This window comes from Carcharodon carcharias, chromosome 5, assembly GCF_017639515.1.
Source record: "Carcharodon carcharias isolate sCarCar2 chromosome 5, sCarCar2.pri, whole genome shotgun sequence".
Taxonomy (NCBI): domain Eukaryota; kingdom Metazoa; phylum Chordata; class Chondrichthyes; order Lamniformes; family Lamnidae; genus Carcharodon; species Carcharodon carcharias.
Genome location: NC_054471.1, coordinates 125,250,234 through 125,277,988, shown reverse-complemented (window position 1 = coordinate 125,277,988; position 27,755 = coordinate 125,250,234). Strand labels below are relative to the sequence as shown.

General features: G+C 42.3%; 1 protein-coding gene across 4 annotated transcripts in view; it reads left to right on the top strand.

Moving 5' to 3' along the window:
- The first annotated feature begins 2,512 nt into the window (after positions 1-2,512).
- Positions 2,513-27,755, top strand: part of LOC121278056 (nuclear receptor coactivator 7-like) — a 116,379-nt gene continuing 91,136 nt past the window's right edge. For all 4 annotated transcript variants that reach the window (XM_041188098.1, XM_041188099.1, XM_041188097.1 and 1 more), the window contains exons 1-2: positions 2,513-2,620; positions 15,445-15,587. In XM_041188098.1, coding sequence (XP_041044032.1) covers positions 15,538-15,587 — 50 coding nt within the window. In that variant the 5' untranslated portion in view covers positions 2,513-2,620; positions 15,445-15,537. The remainder of the gene's footprint in view (positions 2,621-15,444; positions 15,588-27,755) is intronic.

Here is a 27,755-nt window from a genome sequence, read left to right as displayed (position 1 = left end):
TTAAATCCCAAATAACAGTGTCATGGTACATCAATTCCTTAACAGCACTTCTGCAATCACGTGCTCTCACATAATAAAACAATATTCTTTATTTTCAAAATTAACATAAAGTGCTAAAATCAATAAATGTTTGGTACGAACAAGGTAAACTATGACTCGATTATTTAGCACTGGATTGGAGTGGTAAATTGTGAACCTTTTTTCACTGAGTGATTCCTTATTTTGATTTGAGCATTATGTTCAGAATGATTTATTTTAAATTATCCAGAGGAACATAATGTATTAAGGTGAGGGACATTTACGGTACAGTTTACTACATTGCAAAGGGTGACATTGAGATAGATAAAGTGAATTAAACAGAGGAGCCTGTTCTGTGGGAAGAAGTCATGCAGACCATAGTTTATATTCCTGCATATAAAAGGTAGGTGGGATATTTGTTGATATACATTGTGGTTACTGTTGCCTCCTGGAACACCCCCTTGGTTGCCTTCGTGAATCAGCGAAGAATTATTTTCCCTCCTGAATTGCCTTAGAATTTTTTAAAAAATCTTATATTTTCTAGAGTTTATAAGGTTGCTGATGAGTAAAGACCATTGGGGACAATGTTACTAAATTGTTACATGGTTGAAATTGACAGGTTCAATGGACCATCAAGACATTTTTGTATGTTTGCAATTTTGGTATAAATGAAGATCTTTTAAACATTTTTTCACTCTGTGACAGCAAGTACCAGGAATAACCCAGAAAGTATTAACCATTAATATTAAAGCCCATACACATGAGATAAAATTGAGATTGTTTTAATTAGAGGTCCTAATGCCCTAACCATTAGTTGTAAGTTTCATTGCACTATCATTTACAGCATGCCTTTGTTTAGTTGTCACTATAAAAACACACTATAAGTATTACACAATCATGCAAGTGTAACTATGTCACACAGACTCCTTGATGAGGACAAAAGCAGACATGCCTTGGGATATGGAGGATAAATCAGTCTGTTTTCCTGTCCCCTGATTCCTTTTCCTAATGCAAAGCCAGTGAAAGTGGCCTGAGATAGATTTGACTGTCATGTGCTTTGTTTTCAAGTAGTCTGCCCTTCAGACAAAGGAGAAATTGAAGGGTAAACAAAATAATCAAAGAAGGCTGGAAAAACTCATCAGGTCTGACAGCATCTGTGGAGATGAATACAGTTAACATTTCAAGTCCCTATGACTCTTCATCAGAACTATGGAAAAATAGAAATGAAGCGAAAGGGAAGCTGGCTGAGGGAGGTGGGACAGGTAGAGCTGGATAGAGGGCCAGTGATAGGTAGAGGCAAAGAAGAGATTGCCAAAGATGTCATAGACAAAAGGACAAAGGGGTGTTGACGGTGGTGATATTAGCTAAAGAATGTGCTAATGGTGACATTAAGGGTAGAAAGCAGGACGAGCAAGTGACAGATAGCCCTAGTGGGGGTGGGGGTAAGGGATCGAAATGGGCTAAAAGGTAGAGATAAAACAATGGATGAAAATCAATTTAAAACTAATAGAAATAGGTGGGAAAAGAAAAAATATATAAAAAATTATTTTTAAAATTATAAATTATTGGGAAAAGGGGGATCGGAAAGGGGGTCCTCCACCCCCACCCCATTTCTGATCCCCCTTTTTCCAATAATTTATAATTTTTAAATTTTTTTTTAATATATTTTTTCTTTTCCCACCTATTTCTATTATTTTAAAATTTATTTCCATCCATTGTTTTATCTCCACCTTTTAGCCCATTTTGATCCCTTACCCCCACTAGGGCTATCTGTCACTTGCTCGTCCTGCTTTCTACCCTTAATGTCACAATTAGCACATTCTTTAGCTAATATCACCACCGTTAATACCCCTTTGTCCTTTTGTCTATGATATCTTTGGCAATCTCTTCTTTGCCTCCACTTATCACTGGCCCTCTATCCAGCTCTACCTGTCCCACCTCCCTCAGCCAGCTTATATTTCACCTCATTTCAATTTTTTCTTAGTTCTGATGAAGAGTCGTACGGATTTGAAACTTTAACTGTATTCCTCTCCGCAGATGCTGTCAGACCTGCTGAGTTTTTCCAGCTATTTTTGTTTTTGTTTCAGAGTTCCAGCATCCGCAGTATTTTGCTTTTAATCAAAGAAGGCTGACTTGAGGAAGCAGGGCAGACCATTGTTCCCATGAAACCCTATAATTCTAGCATTTTGAACATCGCTCCATCATTTGCAAAGGCTTTCAGCTCTGGGATTCCCTCCTCATCCTCTCCACCTCTCTTTCTTCCTCGAGGCCACTCCTTACAACCTACTTAATTGACCAAGATTTTAGTCACCTGTCCTGATAATTCCTTATGTGGCTCAGCGTCAAAATTTGCTTTATAACGTCCCTGCTCAAAACGTCTTGGGACGTTTCATTATACTCAAGGTGCTACATAGATACAAGTTGTTGCTGTTTGGCGCGGGGCTGGAACCGTGGCCCGAAACATTCGATTCCACTATGACGTGCAGGAGTGGCGCGCATGCGCAGGCAGGACGGCTGTGCGCAGTAACGGTTTGGTGGCAGCCAGCGGGAGGAAGATGTGATCGTGGAGAGCAACCGCCGCCTCGGGAGAGGAGAGGAAGAGGTACCGTGTACCCGGCGGGGTCCCGGGAAGAGGGAGACAGACAGAAAGAAAGAAACAGGGCCCTGGGCAGGTTGGGGCTGATCATCCGCTGAAACCCATGATGAGCCGTCGGTGGGCGAACTTTGCTTCCCGACTGATGAGCCAACACCTGCCGCCCCGCCCCCAACCCCGGGAGACGGGCTCGGCCGCTCTGTCTGGTAACCGGCTGGGAGGTGGGGGAGTCACAGCAGACTGCGCCTGGGGCCTGCCCTCCTGCTAAGACTGCTGTCTTCTTTCCTGAACAGGGCCGTCTGGAAACGTCCTGGCCTGAGCTGCAAAGGAATATTTTTTTAAAAAATTACTTCCTTGAAGTTTTATCAGGTTCATCAGTTCCACTGAAGCTCAGTATTATGAATTATTTTAATCAAATTGAAGGAACGTATATTTCTCATATGTTAAACATGGTTTGCATGCAATGTAAATGATTCTGACATGCAACTTCTAAAATTGCTTAACGTGTCATTATCTAAGACTACTTTTGTAAGCATTTTAGTTTCAAGAATGTTTTTTTTTGTATTGAGGAACTGTGATTCAAAATTGCCATGTCAATTTGCAGCTGGCCCAGCATTGTGCTCTTGTAGCTTTTGCCACCCCACCAAATAAAAAGGGGCAGGGCTAATGATTCAGCCCGGCCCTTCGATTTAAAGAAAATACAACGCAACAGGTCCTGTTTGTTGGCTATCACGTATTCTCCATTTATTTATGTATCATATATCTGGAACAGATTCGTACTGATGCAACATTGTGGTAATTTTTTGAAAATTACAGTAGGTGCAATACTGATGAACAAAATAGCATATTGAACTTAAATGAGGAATACTAAACTGTTAATCATTTTCTAAAATCTGCCTTCATTATTTTATAACCTGTCATGTTTTATTTGGATGCCTACAATTGTCCTGATTAATTTCCATACATGTTAGTTTGTAGTGATACAGCAAGAAAATCCAGAAAAATTAAGACATCACTTGGTAAAATTCTTAAATCATCTTGTTAATTTTATTGCCTAAAATTTACTCTAATTTTGATGTTCAGCTAAATGACAAATACAGACTGAATTTGGTTTGCCCCTAGGTGCATCAGTAACTAAGCTTATCTCGAAAAAATTATTTGAATGGAAATTATCAGGCCCCCATTGTAGTACTGTGTTCACCTTTACAGTAACTCTTTCAAGTACAAACATGTTTCCATCTGTTACCTATTCAGATGAAGTTACATTGTTCAATAGTTTGCCATTATGAGATTTGAACTCTTGATTTTGGGGTTACAAACCCAGTACCATAACCACTTGGCTATTTAGGCCAAGCCCTTCACCTTTACAGTAGTTGAAACAATTATTCAACTGCTTTTATATTGAGCTAGAAGTGATGCCTGAATAGCTTTACTGTTGATCAATTCCCAAAGTGTGAAAGCACTCTATTCCAAATGGCTTGCCAAAAGACAATGCTTGGTCTGCATTCACACAGCATTTTATTTGAAAATTGAAAGGAATGTTAAGTGTAATGTTTCATTGCATGACTGAATGACCTTGAGTGGTAAGCTATTAGTATTAATCAGTTAAAAGTCCAAACTTCATCTAAGTATGGACCAAGGAGGTTATTGCTGTAGATAGTGTGAAAATTCCATTCAGGCAGATAAACACTGCCATTGGTCCAACCAGCATGATTGTTAAAAGATACTCCATAATTTCAGTTTAAATGCTCGAATATGGAGGGATCCAGAGGAGGCCTAAACAAATAAAATAGCTCTATAAAATAGAATAAAATCTTAATTCCACAAAAGCTGATAGCACTGGCTTAAGTGTTTCAAAGTAGGAGCTGGTTCCTGCTATGGTTTAAGTATCTTAAATGTTGCTGTCACTGATGTGGTCTCCCAATTGAAAATATTATGCCTATTCATAAGAAATATTCAAAGTCAGGTTCTAATAACTACAGAGCAATGTACCAATTATCGATTCTGTAACAGGTTGTGGAAACCATAATGAATGAGAACCTGTTGCAGCATGCCAGTCTAGTTCGCAGAATCACAGTGCAGAAGAGGCCCTTCATCCTATTGAGTCTACAACGATATGTGAGAAACATCTGACCTACATACCTAATCCCATTTACCAGCACTTGGCCCATAGCCTTGAATTTATGACATGCCAAGTGCTCATCTAGGTACTTTTTAAAGGATGTGAGGCAACTCTCCTCCACCACCCTCCCAGGCAGTGCATTCCAGACTGTCACCACCCTCTGGGTAAAAAAAGTTTTTCCTCACATCCCCCTAAACCTCCTGCCCCTCACCTTGAACTTATGCCCCCTTGTGACTAACCTTCAACCACCCTGTCCATGCCCCTCATAATCTTGTACACCTCGATCAGGTCGCCCCTCAGCCTTCTCTGCTCCAATGAAAACAACCCAAGTCTATCCAACCTCTCTTCATAACTTAAATGTTTCATCCTAGGCAACATCCTGGTGAATCTACTCTGCACCCCCTCCAGTGCAATCACATCCTTCCTATAATGTGGCAACCAGAACTGCACACAGTACTCCAGCTGTGGCCTCACCAAGGTTCCATACAACTCCAACATGACCTCCCTACTTTTGTAATCTATGCCTTATTGATAAAGGCAAGTGTCCCATATGCCTTTTTCACCACCCCACTAACGTGCCACTCCACCTTCAGAGATCCATGGACATACATGCCAAGGTCCCTTTGTTCCTCAGAACTTCCTAGTGCGACGCCATTCATTGAATATTTCCTTGTCAAATTACTCCTTCCAAAGTGTATCATCTCACACTTTTCAGGGTTAAATTCCATTTGCCCATCCCATTTATATCTTTCTGTAGCCCAAGACACTCAACCTCACTGTTAACCACCTGGCCAATCTTTGTGCCATCCGTAAGCTTACTAATTGTACCCCCCACATAATCATCTATGTCATTTATATAAATGACAAATAATAGGGGACCCAGCACAGATCCCTGTGGTACGACACTGGCAGTCACTAAAGCATCCTTCTGTCATCACCCTTTGCCTCCTATAACTAAGCCAATTTTGAATCCACCTTATCAAATTACCCTGTATCCCATGTGCATTTGCCTCCTTTATAAGTTTCCCATGTGGGACCTTGTCAAAGGCTTTGCTGAAATCCACATAAACTACATCAACTGCACTACCCTCATCTACACACCTGGTCACCTCCTCAAAAAATTCAATCAAATTTGTTAGGCATGACCTCCCTCTGACAAAGCCATGCTGACCATACCTGATCAAACCTTGCCTCTGCAAGTGGAGACTGATTCTCTACTTCAGAATTTTCTCCAATAGTTTCCCTGCCACTGACGTGAGACTCACTGGCCTGTAGTTCCCTGGCTTATCTCTACAACCCTTCTTAAATAGCAGAACCACATTAGTTGTTCTCCAGTCCTCTGGCATCTCCCCCGTGGCTAGAGGGGAATTAAAAATTTGGGTCAGAGCCCCTGCGATCTCCTCCCTTGCCTCCCTCAGCAGTCTGGGACACAAATCATCCGGACCTGGAGATTTGTCCACTTTTAAGCCTGCCAACACCTCCAATACTTTGTCACTCCCTATATCAATTTACTCAAGAACCTAGCAGTGTCTCTCCCCGAGTTTGATACCTTGATCCTCATTCTCCTAGGTGAAGACGAATGTGAAGTATTTGTTCAACACTCTAGTGATGCCCTCTGACTCCACCCATAGCTTGCCCCCTTGGTCCCTTATGGGCCCTACTCTTTCCCTGGTCATCCTAGTTGGATTATATACATAAAATATTCAGCTTAGAAATAGGCCATTCAGCCCAACCAGTTCATGCTGGTGTTTATGCTTCACCCGGACTTCCTCCCATCTTTCCGAATCAAAATCGACCATTATAGCCAACTATTCCCTTCTCCCTCAGTTGTTTGTCTAACTTGTCTAGATTCCTCTTAAATGCATCTGTACTATTCCCATCAACCATTCCCTGTGGTAGCGAGTTCCACATTCTCATCACTCTTGGTTAGGGAAGCTTCTTCTGAATTCCCTGTTGCATTTCTTGGGGGCTATCTTCTATTGATGACTCTAGCTTGAGTTTTTCCCACAAGTGGGAACATTCTTGTAGTACCCACTCTGTCAAAACCTTTCATAATTTTAAAGAATTCTATTAGATTCCCTCTTCATTCTTTCCTGATATTTATACCCACATATTTCTGGTATCACCCTTGCTTAATACAGGTTTAACATAAACTTTTCTGCTTTAGAAATAAAGTCTAGTGCTTGGTATGTGCTTTTATAAACTTTCCTGCTTTGGAAATAAAGCCTAGTGCTTGGTTTGCTTTTTATGGCCTTGTTAACCTGTGGCGCAACTTTTAGTGATTGATATATTTGTACTTCGAGCTCCCTTTGTTCTTCCACCCCACCTAGACTCTCACCAAGTAATAAGTTAACTCCCTATTCTTTGTACCAAAATGCACTACCAAACATTTATGTTTTGAGTTATATTTGCCAATTACTTACCCATTCTGTAAGTTTGTTAATGTCCTCCTGCAATTTGTTGCAGTGCTCCTCAGTATTGTCTGTGCCTTTAAGGTGCAGAACAAATCAGTTGACATGTCAGCATCTGTTATAAATGGAATGATTCTCTCGATTGGAATGAAGTAGAACTAATAATGCCAAATGTTCCAGGAGCATTTGTTTAATAAGTAGCTGGTGCTTTTGGTTTCGATTTGAATTTGTCAAAGGATTCAAACAAAATTTCATTCTTAATATTCATTATGAAGAAAATAGGATTTTTTGTTTTGCTTAGCTTTTGTATGTTTCAACGTTAACTTGCAGATATGATTAAAGTTGGCTCCATCCTGTTCTTTAGATTAAGTTGGCGGACCAGAGCAGTTCGGTCTGATAATTCAGAAAGCTAATTTTAATCTTTGGTAAACTAACTGGTCTTAACTGGGAGCATATGTATTTATAACTGCTGAGTCTGGATAATAATTCCAAAGATGATAGTAGGAAGTAATTTCTTATCTGCTAAAGACAAAGGTGCTGGCTCACTCATCAGAACTGCAGGTTAGCTCTTGTTTTGAGTGTTTGTCATTGGTAAAATGATTGCCTGGTTCAAAGTTTATATTTGCAGAGTTGGCTTTAGAAACTGCTTCAAGAATGCGAAATTCAGAACTGACTAAACTAAAATGTTTTGGATTATTCTCAGTCTTGCAGAAATGGAAAATTGTAATATAGACTCATTCTCAGGCATCGCTTGCAAGGCCAATATTTATTGCTAATTCTTAGTTGGCCTTAAGGTAGTGGTGTATCACCATCTTGAACTGAAGTGTGGTGAAAGTATTCCTATAGTGCTGTTAAATAGTGAGTTCCAGGATTTTGAATTGGTGATAAATGAACACCAGTTATATGTCCAAGTCATGATGGTCTTTGACTTGGAGGAGAACATGGGCGTGGCATTTTTGTTTACTTTCATACAGTCAATATGGGTGTGGTTGGTAAAGCCAAAGTTGCAATCCCTGTGGAGATCATAAGTTTTGGAGTCATAGAATTGTAAAATGGTTACAGCACAGAAAGAGGTTTGAAGTCCCAGTGACCAACTGAAATGATCACAACAAAATTTCACATTTTAAGACTTTATTTCAACAAACTAAAATCAACTAAACAGTACTTAGTAGGCAACTGATACACTAAGCTACAGAAGATATCCCCTTTAACTTCCTAATACAAGTGAAAACTCCATGCCGTGTTTATACAGTAACACTGCAGTCTCTGCAGAACTATAGTCTTTATAGGAACCAGTCTAAAGTTACTCCTAGCTTCCAAAAGGGTCGTTTCGCTGAGTCGTAATATCCAGTGTCTGTAGAAAGTAATTTCCCTCTGTTCTGAGAAGCCATGAACTAATTTCCAACAGCAAGGTCTATTTTGGTTTCTCCTGACCACTTCAGGGTGAATCTTCTAACATACTTAAATATTCATAAATCCTGCCTCTTTGACCAGAGAACATGCTTCCACCAGCATTCTGCCTGGTGACTAACAGAACAACCTATTTCCTGGGTGTGAAAGCTGGCAACCCCATGGCAACCAAGCTGTAGACTTATCATTGGGCAGGGCTGATAGAAGATCACATGCCACTCTCCACTACACCATTTTACCTTGAATTAAAAGAGATAGGCAGTTTAAAACATAACTATTTCATAAAACCTCACACTTGTAATATCATCCCTAATTACCTTAAGAAGGTGTTTGGTGAGTTGCTGCAGTACTACTGGAAATGGAGTTCCAGGATTTTGACCCAGCGACACGGAATGAATGATATAATTCCAGGTTGGGATAGTGACTTGGAGGGGAACTTGGAAGCTCCCATTTACCTGCCGTCCTTGTCCTTCTAGGTGGTAGATGTTTTGGGTATTGAAAAAGCCGTGCTGCATTGGTGCTGTGCATCTTGTAGATAGGACACACTATGGTGGTGGAGGGAGTGCTGATCAAGCAGAGTGCTTCGTCCACTATAAGACCATAAGACATAGGAGCAGAAATTAGGTCATTTGGCTCATCGAGTCAGCTCCACCATTCAATCATAAGTTTCTCAACCCCATTCTCCCGCCTTCTACCGTTACCTTTGATCCCCTCACCAGTCAAGAACCTATCTATCTTGGTCTTAAATACACTCAATGACCTGGCCTCCACAGCCTTTGGCAATGAATTCCATAGATTCACCATACACTGGCTAAAGAAGTTTATCCTCATTTCTGTTCTAAAAGGTCTTTACTCTGAGGCTGTGCCCTCAGGTCCTAGTCTCTCCTACTAATGGAAACATCTTCCCCACGTCCACTCGATCTAGGCCTTTCAGTATTCTGTAAGTTTCAATCAGATCCCTCCCCTCATCCTTCTAAACTCCATCGAATATAGACCCAGAGTCCTCAAATGTTCCTCATACATTAAGCCTTTCATTCCTGGGATCGTTCTCATAAACCTCCTCTGGACCCTCTCCAGGGCCAGCACATACGGGTTCCAAAATTGCTCACGATATTCTATATGTGGTCTGACCAGAGCCTTATAAAGCCTCAGCAGCACATCCCTGCTTTTATATTCTAGTCCTCTTGAAATAAATGCCAACATTGCATTTGCCTTCGTAACTACTGAGTCAACCTGCATGTTAACCTTAAGAGAATCCTGGACTAGGTCTCCAAAGTCCCTTTGCACTCCAGATTTCTGAATTCTCTCTCCATTTAGAAAATAGTCTGTGCCTCTATTCTTCCTACCAATGTGCATGACCTCACACTTCCCCACATTGTATTCCATCTGCCACTTCTTTGCCCATTCTCCTAATCTGTCTAAATCCTTCTGCAGCCTCCCCGCCTCCTCAATACTAACTGTCCATTGACTTTGTATCATCTGCAAACTTAGCCAGGATGCCCTCAGTTCCTTCATCTAGATCATTAATGTATAAAGTGAAAAGTTGTAGTCCCAACACTGACCCTTGCGGAACTGCACTAGTCACCGGCCGCCATCCTGAGAAGGACCCCCTTATCCCCACTCTCTGCCTCCTGCCAGACAGCTAATCTTCTATCCATGCTAGTACCTTGCCTCTAACACCATGGGCTCTTATCTTACTGAGCAGCCTCCTGTGCGGCACCTTGTCAAAGGCCTTCTGGAAGTCCAAGTAGATAATATCCATTGACTTTGTCTAACCTGCTCGTTACCTCCTCAAAGAATTCTAACAGATTTGTCAGGCATGACCTCCCTTTGATGAAACCATGCTGACTTTGCTCTATTTTACCACGCACTTCCAAGTATTCTGAAATCTCATCCTTAATAATGGACTAAAATATTACCAACGACCGAGGTCAGGCTAATCGGCCTGTAATTTCCCGTCCTTTGCCTCACTTCCTTCTTAAACAGGGGGGTTACATTAGCGATTTTCCAGTCCTCTGGGACCCTCCCTGACTCCAGTGATTCCTGAAAGATCACCACTAACGCCTCCACTATCTCTTCAGCTATCTCCTTCAGAACTCTGGGGTGTAATCCATCTGGTCCAGGTGATTTATCCACCTTCAGACCTTTCAGTTTTCCTAGCACCTTCTCCTTGGTAATGGCCACCATACTCACTCTGCCCCCCAACTTTCTTGAATTTTGGGGATGTTACTCATGTCTTCCTCTGTGAAGACTGACACAAAGCACCTATTCAGTTCCTCCACCATTTCTTTGTTCCCCATTTTCCAGCGTCATTTTCCAGTGGCCCAATGTCCACTTTTGCCTCTCTCTTACCCTTTATATATCTAAAAAAAAACTCTTGCAATTTTCTTTTATATTACTGGCTAGTTTACCCTCATATTTAATCTATAGTATTGAGGTTATTGAGTATCATTGGTACTGTGCTCGACCAGCCAAATGTGGATTGGAGAGTATTTCATCATGCTCTTGACTTGTGCCTTATATGTAATGGAAAGATTTTGGGAAGTAGGGAGGTGAGTCAGTTGCCACAGAAAATCCAATCTCAGCTGCTCTAGTATCCACAATATTTATTTGGTTGGTTTCTCTTCACCAGTGATGTGAAGATTTTGATGGAGAATTTAATTATGGTAATGCCATTGAATCTCAAGTAGAGTTGGGTAGACTCTCTTGTTGGAGATCATCATTGACACTCAACTGACAAGTGACAGTCAAATCAAACATGTACAAACCTGGGTGCAGTTCAGGTCTTGCTTATTTTGTATGATGTATATATATCATGGACTGCCTCATTACCTGAGGACCTAGGACTGCTGCAAATTCCCAGGGCTGACATGATTGCCCATCTATAATATCCTTGTTGGAGGAATATCTGGATGGTTTGTGTTTCAATTAATTAAACACTTTCCCAAGTTTTGCTGCAATAGAACCTGTAGGAATGGTAAATTTAACCCTTGTGGACAATGTGTACTCTGAAATATTGATTGATGTCTGTAATTATTGCAATTGTGTATGTTTCGCTGTTAGTTTGATGCTTAGTAATCATAGTTTGTATTAGTGTGGTCCTGAGTGTGATGCGTTTGTTTTCAAAATAGATCAAAATACACATGTTGGGAATTCTATCTAAATATCATTTTATAGAATTTAGTGAAGTCATACTAATGTTTGACCTGGGCCATATTGGCTTGTGCTATGGCAGAACTCGTGAGGTGTACATTTCTTGTTGGAGAGAGAGAATTTCCAATAATGGGAAATGTACATCAGTTGAACGAGAAGTCTTTGAATCCTAACCCATAAGTTATTTTGTCATTACACCTGTGGAAGAATTAGCTCGAAACAGGGGTCAAAATAATTTTTTTTTCGGGGGCTACATTTTGGTTTTCAGGGGTTCCTTGAAGCTGAGACAGATTTAAGTTAGAAACCAGACTTCTTGAAGCAGGAATTCACAAACTTGCTCTATGCCTCAGTGCTGGGCAGGTAGCCAAAAATCCAATAACAATTAAACAGTTTTCCTTCATTTACCCACACCTTCACCCTGTTATCCTCCTCCAATGGCTGGTATTAAAGCCATCTCAAGACCCGGAAGGTTGGGCTTTTTTGGATCAACTGGACTCCTAACATTTTCCGCACATCAAGAAAACACACACAATGACAGATAGAAAAAAGCATGTATACAGATAGAAACTACAGAAACATTTAAAGAAAAACTCAAGGAGTTAGATAATTTTAGGAGAGCATACCAGGAGCAGCAGCAGGCACACTTAAAAATGAGGTGCCAACATAGTGAAGCTACTGCACAGAACTATATGCATGCTAAACAGTGGAAGCAGCATGCTATAGAAAGAGCTAAGTGATCCTACAGCCAATGGATCAGATCAGAACTCTGCAGTCCTGCTGCATTCAGTGGTGAATGGTGGTGGACAATTAAGCAACTAACTAGATAAGGATGCTCCATGAGCATCCCCATCCTCAATAATGGGGGAGTCCAGCAGTCAGTGCAAAAGACAAGGCTGAAGCATTTGCAGCCACCTTCAGCCAGAAGTGCCAAGTAGATGATTCTTCTTGTCCTCCTGGGGTCCCTGGCACCACAGATGTTCATTTTCAGCCAATTTGATTCACTCCACGTGATAGCAAGAAACAGCTGACTACATCTAATACTTCAAAGTTTATGGGCCCTGACAATGACGACTATTACTGAAGACTTGTGCTCCAGAACTAGCCGAGCTCTTAGCCAAACAGTTCCAGTACGGCTACAACACTGGCATCTACCCAGGAATATGGAAAATTGCCCTGGTATATTCTGTCCACAAATGCAAGACAAATCCAATCTGAGCAATTACTGGTGGCTCAGTGTACTGTCAGTCATCAGCAAAGGAGTTGTCACCAATGTTATCAAATGACACTTACTCAGCATTGGCTCGCTGATGCATTGTTTGCTTTCTGCCAGGGCCACTTGGCTTCATCTCTTAATACAGCCTTGGCCCAAGCATGGACAAAAGTGCTGAATTCCGGAGGTGTATTTTGAATTACTGCCCTTGACACCAAGGCAGCATTTGACTGAGTTTGGCATCAAAGGTCCCTAGCAAAACTCAAGTCATTGGGAATCATGATGGGAGAAAGCTCCACTGTTCTGCCTACCACCAAGAAAGATGGTTTTGGTTGTTGAAGGCCAATCACCACAGCTGCAGGACATCACTGCATGAGTTCCTCAGGGTAGAGTCCAGCCCAGCCAGCTTCAGCTGCTTCATCAACAACCTCCACTCCTTTTATAAGGTCAGAAGTGGGGCTATTTGCTGCTGATTGCATTGTGTTCAGCACTAATTGCTATTGCTCAGACACTGAAGCACTCCATACCCACTTGCAGGAAGACCGGGACAACAATCAGGCTTGGACTGATGAGTGGCAAATAACACTCCTGCCAGACAACATTGATCTCTGACAAATGAGAATCTAACCATCTCCACTTGGAGCTCAGTGACATTACTATCACTGATATCCTGGTGGTTACCATTGCCCAGAAACTGAACTGGATTAGCTATATAAATACTGTGGCTACAAGAGCAGGTCAGAACCTGGGAATCCTGTGGAGAGCAACACTCCTCCTGATTCCCCAAAGCCTGCCCACCATATACAAGGCACAAATCAGGAGTGTGATGGAATAGTCTCCACTTGTCTGGATGAAGGCAACTCCAATATACTCGAAGCTCAGCACAGTTCAGGACAAAGCAGCTCACTTGATTACACCCCATCCACCATCTTAAATATTCACTCCTCACTTACCCCAGAATTCCCAGTCTCTGACCTGCTGTAGTAGCCACAGTATTTATATGGCTGGTCCAGTTCAGTTTCTGTCAATGGTGACCCCCAGGATATTGATCATGGGGGATTCAGTGATGGTAATGCCATTGAATGTCTAGAGGAGATAGTTGTTTTCTCATTTGTTGTAGATTGTTGCTGACTGGCATTATTTGCCTGGCAACAACAATCAGTTCAAGCCTGATTTGTTCTCTAGGTCTTCCTGCACGTGGGTGTGGAATACTTCAATGTTTGAACAAGAGCAAATAGCAGTGAACACAGTGCAATCATCAATGGACATCCCCACTTCTGACCTTATGATGGAGGGAAGGTTGTTGATTAAAGTACAATGACAGAATTGTGTACCATCAAAAGATGCACTGCAGCAACTTGTCAAGGTTCCTTCACCAGTACCTCCCAAGCCTGCAACCTCTACCACCTGGAAGAACAAGGGCAGCAGAGGCATCTGAACACCACCTGCAAGTTCCTCTCTAAGCCACACCATCCTGACAGGGAATTACATTGTAGTTTGTTCACTGTATCGCTGGGTCAAAATACTGGAACTTGCTCCTTAACAGCATTGTGGGTGTACCTGCAGTACAAGGGCTGCAGCTGTTGAAGAAAGCAGCTCACTACTACCTTCTCAAGGACATTAGAGATAGGCAATAAGTGCTGGCCTTGCCAGTGATGCTCATATCCCATGGACAAATAAAAAAAAAATAGGTGATTGCTCAAGCATCAGGACTGTAAGTTAGCTGCCATTTAAATGTGTGGCATTGGTAAAACGATCAGCTTTGTTCAAACTTGACAAAGATTTCTGTGAAAACAAAATTCAATTTTACAGCAAAATTGAGATTACAACTAACTAATCTGCAAATCTCTGATTCATTCTCAATTTTGAACAGGCAAAAGAAAACTATAACATAACAAGATCAATTATATTTAATAACCCAATATAATTTCAGTTCTTTCAATTACAGCTGCCTCTCTTGTACAGCTGGTGAGGCATTGGTTTGTATTAGATATTTTGTGATCTATCCCAATAAGTATCACTGACTTTTTTCAGTATCAGCCAAGCTTCCTTTCCCACTTGAAATATAACTGTCGCATTTTAGTTGCATGCTCTTCATGCCACTATAATTAACCAACAACAATTTGAAGTGGGAAGTTGCTATCTGATGGCTTTCTCTCCCCTCCCCCAACCATAATTCAGAATTTTTTTAATGTTAGAAGTAGTGGCATCTAAGTGGTTCTGACATCTAGGGAGCTTATATTCCCACTATATATAATTTAAATACAGCGTTATCTGCTTTTGTTGGTCTTGTGCCATTGGGAACCAAAGTAAAGTGACTTTGACAAAGTCAATCAGCGCAATGTGAAAATTGCTTTACATCCACACGATCTATTAAAATATTGGCAGTGGCATTAGAAGGTTTTACATAATGTGAAAACATGTGACTAGACTCCTTGAGATAAGTTCATTTACAGGTAAACAATAAGTACCAGGTATCATTCTGTTTGTGAAGCAGTCTTTGAGTCACAAGATTATGTCATTACAGGCACCATTCCTATACACGGATGACAAGAAACTGGAATGAAAAGCAATTTACTGAGCACAGAAGGAGAAAATAATCTGCTTTTAGTATTCTACCATGGACACTAAAGATTTGAAAAAAGAGCGAAGACCAGGTTATTTTGCCAGGTAAGATTTTTCAGATATTTATCTGTTATACACTAGAATTTGTATACAGTACTTGGGTTTAATTTTTATTGCAAAGGATTTAAACCAGAAACAAAACATTATGGAAAAAGATCTACAGAAGTACTTATGTGTCATCATGCCCCTGTTTTGAGGCGACAAATGCAGATGGGATGAGCTTGACCACTACCTCAAGTGGATATGAAAGATAATAAAACTGTATGTTTTGTTTGTAGCATTGTCCACTATGAAGTAATTTTTAGATCAGAAATCTATAACAAAGATACATCACTGCATACATCAGTATATTTGAAGAAATTTATGAAACTAAGTATATACAGGATCATGCATGAAAGAACCCTTGAAATAAAACTCTGCTTTATACTTTTAGGAGTTTCATAACTATTAGCTACTATCTTGTGTTATTGCACACAATCAGCTGTTTAGTATTTAGCTCAAACGTGTTAGAAAGCAGTGGGATAACTGGACCAAGAATGGGGTGGTGGTGGTGGTGGTGGAAGGGGGGGTGGGATGGGATGCGCGAAGATGATGTGAATGGCACCTGAGGAGGGTTTGGAAACCTGGAATCATCAGAAGGCAATAAAAAGCTGCATGGGACTGTGCCAGGCCACTTTCTTAATTAGTGGAGCATGAGTTGCTACTTCATGAGGCAAAGAAATAGCTCTAGATTTGTTCATGGGGTTTTGGATTCGTTCTTAAGTTCATGCTCAGGCAGAAGTGTGGTGCAGTTTCTTCTCTGTTGGGGTAGTGATGGGCAGAATGGATTGAGACTAAATTAGTCTGCAATGAAGCTGGGTAGATAGCAGGACCCCTTTGTCCTTGGTAGAGGTACAGCAAGCCCCTGTTTTAGGTTGCCCTGCTTTATGTTGTCCCACTTTAAAGTAAAGCAGTTTTTAGGGCTAGTATTCTTGATTTTCATCTTCAATTTCTATTTAACAGCATTGTTATTTAACTACGCATTGTTGTTTTGCGTCATTGCTTCTTGTTGATGTGACATTGGGTCCTGTGACCCGATTGGAGCCATTCTGAAGTGAGTGCAACCTGAGGTGTTCGCTTGTACTTGAGGGAACTGCAGCCTGAAGCAAAGTTTTCAACAAAGAATATCCAAACCAACAAGCTTTTATTGCGAAGAGGAAGGTGAAGCCTGGGCTGCTCATTCCCATACAGAAAAGACCTATTTCTTGACTCTGCAAGCTGATTTTAATTTTGGAGCCCCAGGGGCTGTTGTGGCTAAAAACAAATTGCTGGAAAAACTCAGGTCTGGCAGCATCTGTGGAGAGTGAAACGATTAACATTTCAAGTCGAAAATTCAGCATCAGTATTTTGCTTTTATTTTAGCGTTTGCTGTGGAGCTTTACATCGAGTCAGGCAGAGAGGCCATTTTTAAAGTCTGTGAGAGTGTGTCATTTGCTATTGTACGCAGGTAAAATTGCTTTCCTTGTCTCGGAGCTTGTTTGGGTGAAAAATACAAGGTGCAGTACTTAACCTTCAGGATCCCGACTCTGCAGTCTCTTGATTAACCTTGGAGCCCCAAGTCTGGCCCTTTTTCAACTTTGCTGCAGGTGAGGCAAAGAGGCCATTTTGAAGTTGGTGAGAGAGGCATTTGCTGAAGGTGACGAATTGACGTGCTGATTGTCAAGGCGCTAATCACCCAAAGCCACTTAGGAACGAGGAGCAGAAGTAGGCTATTCAGTTCCTCGAGCCTGCTCCACCGTTCAGTAAGATCATGGCTGATCTGATTGTGGCCTCAACCCCATGTTCTGCCTACCCCTGATAACCTTTGACCCCCTTGTTAGTCAATAATCTATCTACTACTGCCTTAAAAATATTCATTGACCCTGCCTCTATCTGTCTCCTCCTCCATGTGATTGACTCTTAAATGCCCTCGAATGACCTAGCAAGTCACTCAGTTGTAACAAACCATTACAAAGCCACAGAAAAGGAATGAAACCAGACAGAATACTCGGCATCAACCTAGGCTCCGGACATGACAACAACAATCTCAGCCCTGTTGATCCTGCAAAGTCCTCCTTACTAACATATGGGGGCTAGTGCCAAAATTGGGAGAGCTGTCTCTCAAACTAGTCAAGTATCAGCCTGATATAGTCATCCTCATGGAATCATACCTTAAAGATAATGTCCCAGGCTCCTCCATCACCATCCCTGGGGATGTCCTGTCCCACTGGCAGGACAGACCCAGCAGAAATGGCGGCACAGTGGTATACAGTCGGGAGGGAGTTGCCTTGGGAGTCCTCAACATCAGCTCCGGACCCCATGAAGTCTTATGGCATCAGGTCAAACATGGACAAGGCTGATTACCACGTACACCCTCCCTCAGCTGATGAATTAATGCTCCTCCATGTTGAACATCACTTGGAGGAAGCACTGAGGGTGGCAAGGGTGCAGAACGTACTCTGGGTGGAGGACTTCAATAATAAAAACAAAAAACTGCAGATGCTGGAAATCCAAAACAAACACAGAATTACCTGGAAAAACTCAGCAGGTCTGGCAGCATTGGTGGAGAAGAAAAGAGTTGACGTTTCGAGTCCTCATGACCCTTCAACAGAACTGTTTTGGAGGACTTCAGTGTCCATCACCAGGAGTGGCTCAGTAGCACCACTACTGATCGAGCTGGCTGAGTCCTAAAGGACATAGCTGCTAGACTGGTTTTGTGGCAGGTGATGAGGGAACCAACAACAGGGAAAAACACACTCAACCTCATCCTCATCAGCCTGCCTGTCGCAGAGGCATCTGCCCATGACAGTATCAGTAGGAGTGACCACTGCACAGTTGTTGAGGAGACGAAGTCCTGCCTTCATATTGAGGATACCCTCCATCGTGTTGTGTGGCACTACCACCATGCTAAATGGGATTGACCTCGAACAGATCTAGCATCTCAAGACTGGGCATCCATGAGGTGCTGTGGGCCATCAGCAGCAACAGAATTGTACTCAAACACAATCTGTGACCTCATGGCCTGGCATATCCCCTACTCTACTATTACCATAAACCCAGGGGATCAACCCTGGTTCAATGAAGAGTGCAGGAGGGCATGCCAGGTGCAGCACCAGGCATACCTTTTAAAAAAAAGAGGTGTCACCCTGATGAAGCTATAACACAGGACTGCTTGCGTGCCAGACAGCATAAGCAGCAAGTGATAGAGCTAAGCTCTGCAGTTCTGCCACATCCAGTCATGAAGGGTGGTGGACAATTAAACAACTCACTGGAGGAGGCGGCTCCACAAATATCCCCATCCTCAATGATGGAGGAGCCCAGCACAGCAGTACTAAAGATAAGGCTGAAGCATTTGCAACAATCTTCAGCCAGAAGTGCCGAGTGGATCATCCGTCTCAGCGTCCTCTGGAGGTCCCCAGCATCACAGATACCAGTCTTCAGCCAATTCGATTCACTCCATGTGATATAAGAAATGGCTGAAGGCACTGGATAGTGCAAAGGCTATGGGCCCTGACAATATCCTGGCAATAGTACTGAAGACTTGTGTCCCAGAATTTGCGCCCCTAGCCAAGCTGTTCCAGTACAGCTACCGACACTAGCATCTACCTGGCTATGTGGAAAATTGCCCAGGTATGTCCTGTACACACACAGCAGGAGAAATCTAACACTGCCAATTACCGCCCCATCAGTCTACACTCTATCATCAGTAAGGTAATGGAAGGAGTCATCAATAGTGCTATCAAGTGGCACTTGCTTAGCAATGACCTGCTCACTGATACCCAGTTTGGCTTCCGCCAGAGCCGCCTGCTCCTGTCCTAATTATAGCCTTGGTTCAAACTTGGACAAAAGAGCTGAATTCCCAAGGTGAGTTGAGAGTAACTGCCCTTGAAATCGAGGCAGCATTTGACCGAGTGTGGAATCAAGGAGCCCTAGCAAAACTGGAGTCAGTGGGAATCAGGGAAAACTCTCTGCTGGTTCGAGTCATACCTAACACAAAGGAAGATGGTTGTGGTTGTTGGAGATCAGTCATCTCAGCTCCAGGACATCACTGCAGAAGCTCCTCAGGGTAGTGTCCTAGGCCCAACCATTTTTAGCTGCTTCATCAATGACCTTCCTTCCATCATAAGGTCAGAAGTGGGAATGTTCGCTGATGCTTGCACAATGTTCAGCACCATTCATGACGACTCATACTGAAGCAGTCCATGTCCAAATGCAGCAAGACTTGGACAATATCCAGGCTTGGGCTGACAAGTGGCAAGTAACATCCATGCCATAGAAGTGTCAGGCAATGACCATCTCCAATAAGAGAGAATCCAGCCATCGCCCCTTGATGTTCAATGGCATTACCATCACTGAATTCCCCACTATCAACATCCTGGGGGTTGCCATTGACCAAAAACTGAACAGGACTAGCCATATAAATACTGTGACTACAAGAAGCAGGTCAGAGGCCAGGAATCATGCGACGAGTAACTCACCTCCTGAATTCCCTGAAGCCTATACGCCATCTACAAGGCACACGTCAGGAGTGTAATGGAATACTCACCACTTGCCTGGATGAGTGCAGCTCCCATAACACTGAAAAAGCTGGACACCGTCCAGGAAAAAGCAGTCCGCTTGTTTGGCACCACATCCACAAACATTCCCCCCTCCACCACTTTATTACGAGAGGAATTAATCATAAAAGTAAGGATGTTATGCTTAAAGTACAGGGCACTGGCGAGACCATACCTCGAATAGTGTGTGCAGTTTTGGTCTCCTTATTTAAGGAAGGATGTAAATACATTGGAGGTGGTTCAAAGGAGGTTTACTAGGTTGATAGCTGGAATGAGTGGGTTGTCTTTTGAGGAAAGGTTGAACAGCCTGCGCTTGTTTCCATTGGAGTTTAGAAGAGTGAGGGGTGATTTGGTTGAAGTATACAAGATTCTGAATGGCCTTGACAAGGTAGACTGCGAAAGGATGTTTCCTCTTGTGGGTGAGTCCAGAACTAAGGGCGCTGTTTTAAAATTAGGAGTTGCCCTTTTAGGACAGAGATGAGGAGAAATTTTTTCTCTTAAGGCTGTGCGACTTTGGAACACTGCCTCAGAAGGCAGCGGAGGCGGAGTCATTGAATATTTTTAAGGCAGAGTAGATCGGTTCTTGTTAGGCATGGGAATCAAAAGTTATCGGGGTTAAATGGGAATGTGGAAATCGAAACACAAGATGATCAGTCATGATCTTATTGAATGGCAGAGCAAGCTTGAGGGGCCAAATGGTCTACTCCTGCTCCTATTTCTTATGTCCTTATGTTATGCAATGTCAGGGGAAGCAACAACTTTTATGCTGTATTTTTTCTAATTCATTCATGGGATATAGGCTTTGCTGGCTGGGCCAGCATTTATTGCTCATCACTAGTTGCCCTTGAGGTGGTGGTGGTGAGCTGCCTTCTTGAACCGCTGCAGTCCATGTGGTGTACACAATAGCAGATCACCACGAACAGAAAAAGGAGTTTGACGATAAATGCTAAGTTTATAATTTCGTCTAGAACCAAGTTGAATGCAAAACATATATTGAGGAACTGAAAAAGTAAAGGGGAAAAGAGAGCATGAGAATAGGTTATCTGATAGCATGAAAAGGAACTCAAAAGCCTTTTATAAAACAAATAGTAGAAGGATAGTGAACGGAATAGTAGGGCAAATTAGGGGTCAAACAGATGATTTTACAGAGGTAAAGGGCCTGGCTAAGGTACAAAATGATAGGTGGAGGGACAGATAGTATTGAGGAGGCGGGGAGGCTGAGAAGGATTTGGGCAGATTAGGAGAATGGGCAAAGAAGTTGCAGATGGAATACAGTGTGGGGAAGTGTGAGGTCATGCACTTTGATAGGAAGAATAGAGGCATAGACTATTTTCTAAATAGGGAGAGAATTCGGAAATCTGGAGTGCAAAGGGACTTGGGTGTCCTAGTCCAGGATTCTCTCAAGGTTAACTTGCAGGTTGAGTCAGTAGTTAGGAAGGCAAATGCAATGCTGGCGTTTATTTTGAGAGGACTAGAATATAAAAGCAGGGATGTGCTGCTGAGGCTTTATAAGGCTCTGGTCAGACCACATTTAGAATATTGTGAGCAATTTTGGGCCCCGTATCTCAGGAAGGATGTGCTGGCCCTGGAGAGCATCCAGAGGAGGTTCACGAGAACGATCCCAGGAATGAAAGGCTTAACATATGAGGAATGTTTGAGGACTCTGTGTCTATACTCAATGGAGTTTAGATGGATGAGGGGGGAGATCTGACTGAAACTTACAGAATACTGAAAGTCCTGGATAGAGTGGACGTGGGGAAGATGTTTCCATTAGTAGGAGAGACTAGGACCCGAGGGCACAGCCTCGGAGTAAAGGGAAGATTTTTTAGAACAGAGATGAAGAGAAACTTCTTTAGCCAGAGAGTGGTGAATCTATGGAATTCATTGCCACAGAAGGCTGTGGAGGCCAGGTCATTGAGTGTATTTAAGACCGAGATAGATAGGTTCTTGATTGGTGAGGGGATCAAAGGTAACGGGGAGAAGGTGGGAGAATGGGGTTGAGAAACCTATCAGCCATGATTGAATGGCGGAGCAGACTCAATGGCCGAATAGCCTAATTTCTGCTCCATAGACCATAAGACATAGATCTTTACTCTTCACTAAAGAAGGGGATGCTTCCAATGTCACAGTAAAGGAAGAGGTTGTAGAGAAAATGGGTAGAATGAAAATAGTAGAAAGGCCATGCTCAAAGTGGAAAAGTCAGCTGGGTTTGGATGGGATGCATTGTAGCTTGATGAGGAAAGTAAGTGTGAAAAATGTGGAGGCTCTGGCTGCAACCTTGAAATCCTCCTTTAAAATGGGAGTAGTGCCAAATGACTAGAGCACTGCAAATGTTACACCCCTTTTCATAATGGAGGACAGAGGTGACCCTGGCAATTACAGGGCATTCAACCTAATGTTTGTGGTGGGGAAGCTTTTAGAGACATTAATTGTGGACAAAGTAAATTGTCACTTGGGGAAATGTAGGTTAATGAGTTTCAAAGAAGGAATCATATTGTACTCTAACTTAAGTTTCTCGTTACTGCGATGGGAGAGTGTGCATTCAATTCTAGCCCCATTTCTCCACAGGTCGTAACAATAGTTTAAATGTTTAACTCGCCCACAAAACTGGCCAGTTGTTTAACTTTGGTACTGTTGTTTGCAGCATAATAAGACTAATGAGGCTTCTTTCAGTAAACACAAAAAATTTGATTTATTATAAAAGTTCTTCTAAAACAAGTTATAAAACTCGGTGACATACAAGCTGTAGTTTAGAAATGTAATGATTTCCCCTCTTTAAAAAAAAAAGGCATTCAAACCCCCATGCACACTCTCAAACACTAAACAAACAGTCCCTTGCAGAGGCTGGAGTTTGGGGTGTGTCTTTTAAAAGGATAAAACTTGCAAAGGTCTTGACACTGTTGATCTAACAGAACTCAACACAAGAACACAATAGATCTGAAATCAGATGGATTTTTGGTGAAACTGGCCTTGATGACTCTTAATTATCATAACTTTGCAGACCTTCAAAAAAAAAGCCAGATGAGTTATTCTGATGAGATGTTTCTGATGAAAGTTTAACTCAATTTGGACTGCATGTAACACAAAGGTGAGGCAGATATTGAGAAAGCGTCATCTTCTTGCAGCTTCTAACTGAGAGTCAAAGAATCAAATGTTCAGGACTACTTCTCTCAGGCCAGGTGTTTTTATTTAAAGAGCCTTTAGTCTGGCAACAGCAGTTCTTTGTTAACTTAGATATATAAAGTATCTCTTCCCTGTCCAGGTGTTCCCCACTGGATACGCCTATTGACCTGTCGTTTCTTGAAGAATGGCATATTCGTAACCCCAGATTAATCTTGCAGACTTTTAATAATAACTCAGGAGGGATAATGTCCAATATTCAATGTCCTTCAATTTTTCCAAAAATGGGTTCCTCGCACTCTCTACAGATGCTGTTAGACCTGCTGAGCTTTAACAGCGCTTTTCTGTTTTTATTTCAGATTTTCAGCATCCACAATATTTATTTTAGAGGAACTGAGGTTGTTGTTCTGAGAGTAAGGAAGGAGAAAGGGAAATTTGTTAGCTGTGTACAAAATCATGAGATCTAATAAATTAAGGAGAAACTGTTTCTGGTGGTGGTAGGGTTGGGAACAAGGGTACAGGTGTAAAGTAATTGGCAAAAGAAGCAGAGGTGACATGAGGAAATATTCTTTTATGCAGCAAGCTGTTAACATCTGAAATGCACTGCATAAGAGGGTAGCGGAAGCAGGTTCAATAATAACTTTCAAAAGGGAATTAGATAAATAGTTGAAGGGAAACAATTTGTCGGTCAAATGGGGAAAAAGCGCAGGGAATGAATAAAGAAGCTGTTTTGAGGAGACAGCATGGACAGTTTGGCCTCTGCTATCCTGTATGTTGGTAGTTGGATTTATAATCTTTAGCGGGTGGCAAAAAGCATACTGTATTCTGGTGGCATCTCCTTCATTTGGTAGAAGTTGTGGGTTTTCTGTGTATGGTGGGTAGTTTGTATACTGTTTTTTCTTGTGTGTTTGGAATTGTTGGTAGAAGGGCTTCAGTTCTGTTGATAAAAACAAAAAACTGCGGATGCTGGAAATCCAAAACAAAAACAGAATTACCTGGAAAAACTCAGCAGGTCTGGCAGCATCGGCGGAGAAGAAAAGAGTTGACGTTTCGAGTCCTCATGACCCTTCGACAGAACTGTTCTGTCGAAGGGTCATAAGGACTCGAAACGTCAACTCTTTTCTTCTCCGCCGATGCTGCCAGACCTGCTGAGTTTTTCCAGGTAATTCTGTTTTTGTTTCAGCTCTGTTGCTCTGCCTATTTAATAATGATTGGAGGGATTTGTGTGCTTGTTTCTAATTGGTGAGTATAAGTTGTTTTCAGCTGTTCTATCTGGGGTGGTGAGGTTTATGAAGAGGTGATGGTGAAGGAGGGGTGATTTCTGCTCCTACATAGATTTCTCATCTATGGGAGATTGTGTGGATAGTTACATAGATGAGTCCTCATAGAGAGTGAAGTGGGGGCACTCAGTGGGCAAGACATGCTTCAGAGGAATTCCTGTTTACTTTTACTCTCATGGTCCTCTGGTTTCATTCTTTATTAAAGAAGGACAAACAATAGCTGCTCCACTTTGTGTACTTTCTGTATCAACAACCTGTATTTATATAGTGCCTTTATTTTAGAAACATATTCCAAGATGCTTCATAGGAACATCAAACAAAATTTGGCTATGCGAGGAGGGATTAGGACAGATGACCAAAAACCTGGTCAAGGTGATAGGTTTTAAGGAGGAGAGCGAAGTTTAGGGAGGGAATTTCAGATCTGAGACCCTTGACAACTGATAGCAGGGCTGCCAATCGTAGAGGGATTAAAATTGAACATAGCAAGAGCCTGAATTGGAGGAACACACAGAGCTGAGCGGGCTGTAGAACTGGGGGAGGTTAGCGACAGGGAGGGTTGAGGGATTTGAAAGAAAGAAAGAATTAGAAGATGCCCCATGTCTAGAGCCGCATGAGATAGACCAAACGCATGCTTGCGTTTGTTTTCCATAGATTATTTTTCCTGGAACAGGTCGCTAGCCTGAAGCTGGAGGCTACAGCTTGAGGGGTGCCACGTCACATCAAACATGGCTGATCAGGAGTCTCTCCCTTTTACTACTAGCCATTGGAAGGATTTGTGGAATGATAATCAACCTGTTTGATTGTGTTATGAATGCACTTTCCATGGCCACGAAGTCTTGAAATGGCACTTGAACTCGGAGCTTGTGTCTCAGAGGTAGGGACACTGCCCACTGCACTACAAGACCTCCCTCTTGAAAGAAAGGATAAGGATTTTAAAATTAAGGCATTTCGAGACTCTGAACCAATGTAGATCAGCGAGCACAGGGATGTGTGTTAGTATGAAGGCAGCAGAGTTTCGGATGAGCTCCGGTGCACACAGATTGGAAGATGGGAGTCTGGCCAGGTGTGCAATGAAATAGTTATGTCTAGAGGTAACACAACCATGGATGAGGGTTTCGGTAGGAGTTGGGTAGATTCATGTGACATTACTGAGGTGGAAGTAGGCAGTTTGGTGATGGAGCAGATATGTGGCCGGAAGCTCATCTTGGTTAAGAAGGACACCAAAGTTCTGAACGACCTGTTTCAGCCAAAGAAAGGTACCAGGAAGATGAATTGTGGGGATTGAAAATAATGCCTTCCATCTTCCCAATATTTAGTTGGAGAAAATTTCTGCTCATCCAGTACAGAATGTTGGATGACCGGTGTGACAAATCGGAGACAAGTGGAGGGTTCAAGTAGAGCTGAGTGTCGTTGGTGTATCTATGAGCCCTGATGTTGTGCTTTTAGATGATGTTGCTGAGGGACAGCAGTTAGATGAGAAGGAGGCCGAGGATTGATTTTGGGGGAATTCTGGAGGTAATTCTGCAGGAGTGGGCAGGGAACCTATTGCACGATTCTCTGGCTACTATTAGTTAGCTAAGAATGGAACTAGTTGGATGACAGAAGAATGACATTGGAGGAGCAGGGTGTATTGACCATGAAAGAGGTCGAGAAGGATAAAAGATGATTTATCATGGTCATAGATAATATGTCATTTGTGACTTTGAGGGATATTTCGGTACTTTGACAGATTTGTAAACCTCATCAAAGGGATTTAGACTTGGAGTTGCAGGAAAGATGTGCATGGATTTGGGAGAGGCAACAGCATGTTCAAGGACTTCGGAGAGGGACAGTAGTTTGCAAGAACAGAAGCGTAGGTTTTTTTTGAGTAAACGGGTGATGGTGGAATATTTGAAGGAGATGGGGACTATACCTGAGGAGAGGGAACTATTAACAATATCAGCTAACATGAGGGCCAGGAAGAGAAGTTGGGTGGTCAGCAGTTTAGTGAGAATAGGGTTAAATAAACAGGAGGGTGGAGTTTATGCAACATTCCTTCTAAGCTGCACTGTTGTGTGGCCGTCCAGCAGTCAATGTGCAGGGAGCAATCGGGCTGCACACAAGAAGCAATCACTTTAGCATGTGCAGTCATGTGGCAATCAGAATGGGACTGTGCACAGTGCAACAAATGTGCTGAGCACAGCAAAGGGAAGTTAGAGGGAACATTGGTCTCACGAATAAGATTTGAGAAGCGATGGAAGAAAAGCTAAATGATCCCATGCCTTTTGATGGCATGTCTCCAATGTTTAATGAATCATCGTGTCAGTGATTTAATTTGCAATTTTTGGAAGTAAGGAGGATGCTGAAATTTCTGTGCAGTGGGTGTATTTGAGGGGAGTGCAGTAGAAAAGTGTTGCGATTTCTGCTCAGTGCGAGTTGGAGCGGGGATCTCTGCTCTGTTGGAGAGGGATGGCAGTCATTATTTATACTCTGTGATGGAAGGGTCAAATATCTATATCCAGCTTGGCAAGGTTTGTGATTTTTTTTGTGTAAAGGAGGAGGTGAGAGTTTTTGTTTGCTCACTGGAGGATAGGGTAGATTGGGGTATCTGTGGGTGACTTTTTTTGCCTCACTTATTCCTCCCATCTTGCTTTCTTGATGTACCACAAAGGACTTGCTTTGTTTACAGATACTTAATAATCACTTGCGTGCTTTTATGCCTGCACACGAGCTTTTATTCTGGCTTCCACAAATGCACATCTTCACTGGACTTTTTTCAAGACCAAGATTCACTTTTGACAGATCTTTTAAAAGGGTGGTTAGGAAGGCATATGGGATACTTGTCTTCATTAGCCGAGGTATAGAATACAAGAGCAGGAAGGTTATGCTGAAACTGTATAAAACGCTAGTTCGGCCACAACTGGAGTACTTTGTGCAGCTGTGGTCACCACATTATAGGAAGAATGTGATTACACTGGAGAGGGTGAAGAATTTACCAGAATGCTGCCTGAGCTGAAGTGTTTGAGCAATGAAGAAAGATTGGATAGGCTGCAGCTGTTTTGCTTGGAGCAGTGAAGGTTGAGAGAGGACCTGATAGAGGTGTATAAGATTATAAGGGGTATAGATAGGGTGGATAGGAAGGCACTTTTTCCATTGGTAGAAGGGTCAATAACCAGGGGGCATAGATTTAAGGTAAGAGGTAGAAGGCTAAGAGGGCAGTTGAGGAGAAATTTTTTCACCCAGAGGGTGGTGGGAGTCTG